General features: G+C 42.2%; 1 protein-coding gene across 1 annotated transcript in view; it reads right to left on the reverse strand.

Annotated features, from left to right (window-relative positions):
- The window catches only part of LOC115124944 (sodium/potassium-transporting ATPase subunit alpha-3-like), a 31,546-nt gene extending 24,901 nt beyond the window's left edge, over positions 1-6,645 (reverse strand). The window contains exons 1-2 of the mRNA XM_065017735.1: positions 6,488-6,645; positions 6,099-6,182 (exon numbers count right to left, since the gene is read on the reverse strand). Of these exons, the coding sequence (XP_064873807.1) occupies positions 6,099-6,104 (6 nt within the window). The 5' untranslated portion in view covers positions 6,105-6,182; positions 6,488-6,645. The remainder of the gene's footprint in view (positions 1-6,098; positions 6,183-6,487) is intronic.
- Positions 6,646-9,738: the final 3,093 nt, after the last annotated feature.

Here is a 9,738-nt window from a genome sequence, read left to right on the forward strand (position 1 = left end):
CTGCAGCACTCCACCAATCAGACCTTATGGTAGTGGCCAGACGAAAGCCACTCCTCAGTAAAATGCACATAACAGCCCGCTTGGAGTCCTGAAAATAGCCGTGCAGAGACACTCCCCTTCGAACCTGACAGAGCTTGAGAGGATCTGCAGAGAAGAATGGGAGAAACTCCCCAAATACAGGTGTGCCAAGCTTGTCGCGTCATACCCAAGAGGACCCGAGGCTGTAATCACTGCCAAAGCTGCTTCAACAAAGTACTGAATAAAGAGTCTGAATACTTATGTACATGTGATATTTGAGTTAATTTTTTTAATCAATTTGAAAAACAAATCTTAAAAACAGTTTTTGCTTTGTTATTATGGGGTATTGTGTGTAGATTGATGAGGGAAAAAAGTGATTTAATCTATTTTAGAATAAGGCTGAAACGTAAGAAAATTTGGTAGAGTCAAGGGGTCTGAATACTTTCTGAATGCTCTGTATAGGGCAGGCTATATGCAGTAGTCACGGCAGATTACTGTATACATATAGCAGAACTGCCCCCCTCAATGTACATCTTTTGTCTCACACATACATGCAGTACATACATACATACATACATACATACATACATACATACATACATACATACATACATACATACATACATACATACATATATACATACTGTACATGCACTTAAACACAAACACATTTCATCATCCACAGCAGTCTCCCAATGAAGCCCTGGGATTGGTTATTCATCCACAGCCAACACCAAGGACATTAATGGCAGCCATGGAGGAAATAAAACAGAAGACATAATCTAGCCGTCACTCTTCTTCTCAGCCATCAATCATAACAATGGCTGACCAAGACCCTTCTACATTACAGCCTAATTCTAAAATGGATTCAATAGTTTTTTCCCTCATCAATCTTTTTTATTATTATACATATATTTTTTACACCTTTTTCACCCCAGTTTCATGGTATCCAATTGGTAGTTACAGTCTTGTCTCATGGCTGCAACTCCCGTGCGCGGACTTGGGATAGGCGAACGTTGAGAGCCGTCCGTCACCCGAAACACAACCCAACCAAGCAGCACTTCTTCTTGACACAATGCCCACTTAACCCAGAAACCAGCCGCACCAATGTGTCGGACGATACACCGTACACCTGTCGACCGTGTCAGCGTGCACTGCGCCCGGCCCGCCTCAGGAGTCGCTAGTGCGCGATGGGACAATGACATCCCTGCCGGCCAAACCCTCCCCTAACCCGGACGATGCTGGCCCAACTGTGCACCGTCCCATGAGTCTCCTGGTCACGGCCGGCTGTGACAGAGCCTGGACATGAACAAAGAATCTCTAGCTAGCACTGCAATATTCCCAAAATTTTCCATGACACCCAAAAGTACTCGTTACATTTTGAATGCTTGGCAGGACACGAAAATGGTCCAATTTCATACAGCTATCAAAAGAACATCCCTGGTGATTCTGGCGGACTCACTAAACACACATGCTTCATTTGTAAATGATGAGGGTTGGAGTGTGCCCCTGGCTATACATACATAAAAAATGGTACTGTCTGGTTTGCTTAATATAAAGAATTTTAAATGCTTGTCACGGCTGATCGGTTTCACCTGTTTTTGTGCTTGTCTCCACCCCCTCCAGGTGTCGCCCATTTTCCCCTATGTATTTATACCTGTGTTCTCTGTTTGTCTGTTGCCAGTTCATTTTGCTTCGTCAAGTCTACCAGTGTCTTTCCCTCTGTTCCTGTCTCTTGATTTTCCGTTTTTCCCTGTTTTTCCCTTTTCTGCCTGCCCTGATCCTGCCGTCCTGTACCTTTACCCCACTACTCTGGATTATCGACCCCTGCCTGCCTTGACCTGTCGTTTGCCTGCCCCCGTTGCTGTAATAAACATTGTTACTTCGACACAGTCTGCATTTGGTTCTTACCTGAAACGTGATAATGCTTTTTACATTTACTTTTGATACTTTAGTATATTTTAGCAATTACATTTAATTTTGGTACTTAAGTATATTTAAAACCAAATACTTTTGGACTTTTACTCAAGTAGTATTTTCCTGGGATACTTTAACTCAAGTCATTTTATTTTAAGGAATCTTTACTTTGACACAAGTATGACAATTGGGATACTTTCCCCACCACTGCTCACCACAGAGACTTCCCTGCTATCTTTCCTCCCTCCCACATTCTCCATCTCCGTCAGTACCCTCCATCATTCTATGGGGTATCGTCTCAAATCAGTGTCTCCGGCAGGAACCACTCCACCACAAGGCCTAATTCAATGGTTGACCTACTCCCATATTTTGTCCCTGGGCAGCCTCGATTGATTGATTTGGATGGCCTTGGTGTCTTGTCAACTATAACAATTTATAAACCTGACCACCCCGTTTTTATCCCCCCATGGCGGTATGTCAACGAATCCTAGCCTTAGTCCGCTCGCTCTGGCCAGACTCCCTGTTTGAAGTGTGAAAATGATTGAGTTGTACGTGGTCCCCCTCTCCAGGCTATCCGACGGGAATTACGACCATGACAGCGTGACACCATTTCAAGTAGACTGATGATAGCCTTAATACTCGTCCCGTGAGATAAACTGTAGCCCCAAATTAGGTCCAACTAAAGGAGTAAGGGCCTGTGTATTTCATTGGCCAGTGCTATTCAGGATCCTTTGGATATGCCTAGCGTAAACCCTAACCCTAACTTTAACCCTTACCCTAACCATAATCTTAACCCTAACCTTAACCATTTCAAATGTCAATGGGGTAGGGACATCCAAAGGATCCTGGATGGCATGGAAAATATTTCATCACAAACCATGAAATCATTGGTTTAAGGCAGGATATACCACGATGGATTGGAACATTTTGTATTTTTGCCATGACTAATCAATAGGATTTTGGCAGTCTGTGTCAGATAAAAATGAAATGAGCAGTGGCGACCCGTCATTGGGGCAGGGAATTTTTGGGGGCTTGCCTGTATTTCATGTTATTTTGACATTAATACATATCACATATTTGTTTGCAAATAATGTAAAAAAAAATATATATATATATATCATTGAGTTAATAAAACCGCATACAAACATGGTTTATTTGATGTTTTCTTGAGTAAGGCAGCTCCAAAATGCAGGTGTTTCAGCCTAGCTCAGTGCGACCATGCTCCTAGTGTGGTGGTGGGGCAAGGCAGCAGAAAATACGGAGCGTGGCGCCGTGATTGCCTCAGTGTTCTGTCACTCAAGGGGACACTACGTCACCGCCAAGTCTAAGGGTAGAGCTCGAAAATTCAAGCCCCTTGGGTGCTGCCATAGAGTTACATTAAAAATGCCCATCCAAGAAGGCTCAATTTCATTGACCACAGATTAAATTATGTCAAATCACGTTATATCTACAGAAGCTTTGGACTGGCATCATACTTTCAAAATCTTAGCTAGCAGTCATCATCATGAATCAAGTCGACAATCTACTGGCAAATCCTTTTTAATCCTCGTCATATGAAGAGAAATAAGGAAGATAAATTACAGATAAAACGTATCGGTGCTCATCGGCCATTGGACATAAACATCACAGTTGGAAATTGCAACTTCAACAATGAGTGGTTTGGAAAGAATCAGTGGAGTGAATATGTGGTCCCAAGTCTAAGATTAAGGGTCTCTTTTCCTAGTTATAAATTATAAACATCAACATTGGCCATGCTGTAAATGAAGCATGATTTATGCCGCGCTCAAAACCCCTGTTAACTTGGAACAGCAAAATCAGACTTTAGTGAGTTCAAAACAACTGGGAACTCTGGAAAAACAAGCTGGGAAAATACGTTTTGAACTTTCATCCAACTCAGAATTGTAAATTGGGAACTCGGCCCTCTTTCTAAGAGCTATTACCTGAAGATCACTGACGTCATGATGATTCAACTTTTTTTTCTTCGAGTTCCCAGTTGTCTTGAAAGCACCTTAAATCCAGAGAAATGTCAGACTTTGATGGCAAAGTTTGAAGATAAAATTTGCCCACGAAGGACCATGTGGCTTCATCACAAGGTGAGTCCAAAAATGTATTGTATGCTGCTGCATAAATGATGTAACATGCCATGTAAACTTCTGACCCACTGGAATTGTGAATTACAAGTGAAATAATCTGTCTGTAAACAATTGTTGGAAAAATTACTTGTGTCATGCACAAAGTAGATGTCCTAACCAACTTGCCAAAACTATAGTTTGTTAATTAACAAGAAATTTGTGGAGTGGTTAAAAAACGGGTTTTAATGACTCCAACCTAAGTGTATGTAAACTTCCGACTTCAACTGTATGTATACTGTAGCTAAGAAAGTAATACTAAGTGTATGTTGTGTAGTAAGTTGTTAGTAGCCTCACCCTAATAAATTGCTCTATTTTCACCTTTTAATTTCGCCTACTGTTCTGACTTGGTGGTGCACATGAAGCCTATAACCTGTTTTTGAGAAATGTAATCATTGAATATTGTAAGAGCTTTCATTGTCTGCTTAAATGCCCCCTTTATTTATCATACGGTTCTGACTTGGTGTATAGGGAGAACACTGTAAGAATGGCCCATGTTCTGAATTATGTCAATGTACATTTCAAAATGAATGTCTTAATCAAAATTACAGATTTCCTCTCATCTGCTTGTCTTCCCCTTATGACATAGCGTGTACATCTCAATTGTCAGTAGAAACCACATTTGTTTAAGCAAGTCAGCCATATCAGTTATGGATTTTTAAAAGGCAGTAAATGAGGCTGAATGAACTGTTTCGTTGCCATACAAGGCTCCGCTGATAGCCAGGTGTAGCAGTGGTATAGTGCAATTAATGTATTGTTTAGTGTTGTGTTGTGGCTTTGCTGGCATGCATCCCACATAATTTTGTTTTGCCCCACCAAGATTTATATGCCAAAATCGCTACTGGAAATGTGCAAGGTTTTCTGTTAGAATCATGCACTGGCTTGTTTGATTATTAGGCTACGACAACCTCCCTAACCCACATCGAAATGGGGAATTGGGCATCCATTTTGACGCAGCTGTCTGCGCCGATTGGTACCCCAACCAAACCTCTCCACTAATTCCCTTTCAGTATATCCATAAGCAACGACTAGAACAGCTTCCGTGACTTAAAATATTACTCTGTAGGATGGATATAAAACAAGTGGTCGACAATTCAAATATTATCTATCGGCATTTAGTATCCCACACCCACCCTCTGAATATGTCCCCGTCGCCTCTCCATCAATTCCAAATTACAATCACGGAGGCCATCAGTGTGCAATAAAAGCAAGGGGTCAAAACGTGAAAAAATGATGACAACCAGACTCATAATGTAATGCAATTAGACCTATTTAGATTTAATGAGATGTCGAGGATTGATAAAGTTGTCCGCCATCCTTACTGCATGACCATTGCCTTTCTTCGGTAGCCTAGCCTAAATAGTGTAATTCTTATTGGCAAGATCTATATGTGCCATTCAAATTCAATGGAATATAGTATCCAAATAGTGAATGGCCAAACAAAAACTTCCGGCTAATTTGGGATTTGGGTTTAGAGAACAGCTTGTTTTCAATTTGGCACGAGGTCCATCCATCGATAGCCTACAGATGTTTAGCGTTATTAAAGTCCATTTTGGAGCAGGAATGAAACAACAGATTCCCCTCTCCCGGTAACTCCATTATGACGCACCGACTGGCGTCTGGAGAGAAGAGTGGAAGTGTGTCGCGGATCGGTTCGGGTGCAATTCGGAAAACAGGGCAGATATCAGATTATAACAAAGTCAGTAATGTTGATATTTAACACAGACGTAGCAAGAAAATATAATGTAACGAAAGAATAGACAGTAATTAAAGGTATTGGGACTGTAATTCGTGCAATTGCATTGAATCAACATAGACATAAATAGCTACACTGCACACGTTTTAACAGTCATGCATGTAAAGTCACACCAATTTGCCATGGTTTCACAAGCCATCGAAATACTATAGTGGACTATGCCATTCTAATATGATATTTATTATCATTAACGCGCGTTACACATTTCCCATAGGTTACAGCTACCCATTCATAAACTCATTGTTACGCACACCAATTAGAATGGAAATAGCTCTTACCCCCATCTCGGCTCAGTCAGTCGGGTATCCTCAGCAGATGGAACTGTTTTAGGCTGGTTTCAAAGCAGAATAGCTGATAGTAGGCTGTAGTATGAAAACAGAAGAGGAAACTGTAACTCGACAAATTTGAGGAACAAACGCTCTTCTTCCTGACACAATTGGCTTTTGCTCTAATAATAAATGATCAGATCTCATTTAAAAAAGGAACGGCATAGGAATACGTGAGAAGGCAAGGTTTCATTGAATACCTATGCCAAGTTGTATTCGCCCCCCCCCCACACACACACACACAAAAAACTAAAACGAATTAAAGGGTCCGTTTTATGTGTAATATACAATTACAAGCATCCTAGCAATAAGCGTTGCTTTGTATGACGTGAAAATGATACCAGGTCAAATTGAAGAGCCGAGCGTCTTGGTTAGCGATATTCGGATTCTGTCTCCCTCCACTGCTATGCCCAGCTGCCGTCCCTCTCCCTTTCCACACCACTCCGCGTGTGAAAGAAATGCCAGTGGGTGTGTGAGATGCACTGGCACTCCCATAGACACGCAAAGCAGGACAGACCTATTGCAAGTGCGCTATGTAATCAGTGGCACTCGCAACTATAATCCAACCACAGACCATTCTGCGCCACAATAGGTCGCATTACAAAAAGACAATTGACAGATCACCAGTCCAATTTTGCGTCAGGATGGTCAAACATTTGTCAATAATTGAAGTGAGAGAAGGCTTGACAGATCAACTGTCTAACAACTATGAAAACGTTTATACTTTCATACTTAGCAGTTTGCTTGACAGTTAGCCTACCTCACACGTGAAATTCCTATCTCTTGAGAGATGGTCTTCACAACACGTCAATGACGTTATGGAGTCTCTCCTGCAGCTATAAATACAAAGGCTATGCTCAAGAATGTCCTCCCTATTTCGAGAACAAATGAATAGACTGGCACTGTCCCTCCCCAATGATCAAGCTGTTACTACACTGTAGTGTTCCTCTCAATTACCTCCGTCTAAGTCCCCACTGTCAGCTGTGGTCTCCATGCATCTCTTATCTCTCCACACCAAAGTCAGCTGTGGTCTCCATGCATCTCTTATCTCTCCACACCAAAATCAGCTGTGGTCTCCATGCATCTCTTATCTCTCCACACCAAAGTCAGCTGTGGTCTCTATGCGTCTCTTATCTCTCCACACCAGTCAGCTGTGGTCTCTATGCGTCTCTTATCTCTCCACACCAGTCAGCTGTGGTCTCTATGCGTCTCTTTCTCTCCACACCAGTCAGCTGTGGTCTCCATGCATCTCTTATCACTCCACACCAAAGTTAGCTGTGGTCTCTATGTGTCTCTTATCTCTCCACACCAAAGTCATCTGTGGTCTTCATGCATCTCTTATCCCTCCTCACCAAAGTCATCTGTGGTCTTCATGCATCTCTTATCCCTCCTCACCAAAGTTAGCTGTGGTCTTCATGCATCTCTTATCTCTCCACACCAAAGTTAGCTGTGGTCTCTATGCGTCTCTTATCTCTCCACACCAAAGTTAGCGGTGGCCTCTATGCGTCTCTTATCTCTCTCTCCACACCAAAGTCAGCTGTGGTCTCTATGAGTCTCTTATCTCTCCACACCAAAGTCAGCTGTGGTCTCTATGCGTCTCTTATCTCTCCACACCAAAGTTAGCTGTTGTCTCTATGCGTCTCTTATCTCTCCACACCAAAGTTAGCTGTGGTCTCTATGCCTCTCTTATCTCTCCACACCAAAGTCAGCTGTGGTCTCCATGCATCTCTTATCTCTCCACACCAAAGTCAGCTGTGGTCTCTATGCGTCTCTCATCTCAACACACCAAAGTCAGCTGTGGTCTCTATGCGTCTCTTATCTCTCCACACCAAAGTTAGCTGTGGTCTCTATGCGTCTCTTATCTCTCTCTCCACACCAAAGTTATCTGTGGTCTCTATGCGTCTCTTATCCCTCCTCACCAAAGTCATCTGTGGTCTTCATGCATCTCTTATCCCTCCTCACCAAAGTCATCTGTGGTCTTCATGCATCTCTTATCTCTCCACACCAAAGTTAGCTGTGGTCTCTATGCGTCTCTTATCTCTCCACACCAAAGTTAGCTGTGGCCTCTATGCGTCTCTTATCTCTCTCTCCACACCAAAGTCATCTGTGGTCTCTATGCGTCTCTTATCTCTCCACACCAAAGTCATCTGTGGTCTCTATGCCTCTCTTATCTCTCCACACCAAAGTCAGCTGTGGTCTCCATGCATCTCTTATCTCTCCACACCAAAGTCAGCTGTGGTCTCTATGCGTCTCTTATCTCTCCACACCAAAGTCAGCTGTGGTCTCTATGCTTCTCTCATCTCTCCACGCCAAAGTCAGCTGTGGTGGCATGCATGTAAATGCAATGAGAACAGTCCAGAGAGAACACACACTCATTAATCTGATACCATTGTAACACACTTGAAAGCGTAAGGCTCTAGCTTTACAAGATTATTTTTGTATCCAACTGGGTGAGTACCTGGAGTGCCTTGACACTGGAAAGAAAAAAGGAATTTGTGTTTTATGATTATTTGTGTGTGTGTGTGTGTGTGTGTATGATTTTTATTTTATTTTATTAGGATCTGCAATAACTGACACCCATGGCGATAGCTAGTCTTACTGGGGTCTGATACATCATGAAAGATACATTACAGACAAAATACTTTACAATTTACATGCATTTAAAAACATTAACGTGTGTGTGTGTGTGTGTGTGTGTGTATCTATCAGTTACACATACATGTCAGTACATACACACAAAAACTAGGTCACATGGGGGAGAGGTGCCGTAAGGTGTTGCCTCATTTGTTCTTTGAAACAAGGTTTGCTGTTCACTTGCGTTATATGAGATGGATGGGAGTTCCATGCAATCATGGCTCTGTATAATACTGTACCTTTACTTGGGGACTTGGGGACTGTGAAAAGTCCCCTGTTGGCATGTTTGTTGGAGTAAGTGTGTGTCTGCCAGTGCTGTGTGTATGATGACACACAGCAATTTGGAATTTCCAACATGAATGTTTCTTATTGTTGGGTTCTGAGAATATGAAATATACTTATTCATGTCACTGAGGGAGAGAGGGTAATGTATAACGTTTACATTGTGTCAGGCATCCTATTGAAATATTGAGTGTAGCGAAGCGATAACATGTGGCAGGCATTGATAAGGGGAGAGAGCCATGGATTAGTGATGGGGGGGGGGGGGTCGAGATCAGGTCAGGTCACGTTAAGGGAGAAATAAAAGTTTATGGCCCGTTTCTGCCTAGCAGTAAAGAACAATGTTTGTACAGATGTGTAGGAGGAGACTCAGCCTAGGAGGAAGGGTTAAATATCCGTGCTTGTGTGAAAATGTATTTGTCGAATGCAGCTGTATTTGATCTTCTGGGAAGAATAAACTTGGTTAAGCTTCTATAGTGTCCGTTGTCTTTTTCACTCTGAGAATTAGAAACTAACATTGTAAAAACGAGAAGCAATGCAGTCTTTCTTCAACTCTAAGCCGTGAGAGTTTGGCATGCACATTGTTAATATTAGCCCTCTAATTACGAGAGCAAAACGTGCCGCTTTCTTTGTGGAGTGTGGTGTCAAAAAAGCAGATCATCTTTTTATCACTGATAGA

The sequence above is a fragment of the Oncorhynchus nerka genome, linkage group LG4, assembly GCF_034236695.1.
Source record: "Oncorhynchus nerka isolate Pitt River linkage group LG4, Oner_Uvic_2.0, whole genome shotgun sequence".
NCBI lineage: Eukaryota > Metazoa > Chordata > Actinopteri > Salmoniformes > Salmonidae > Oncorhynchus > Oncorhynchus nerka.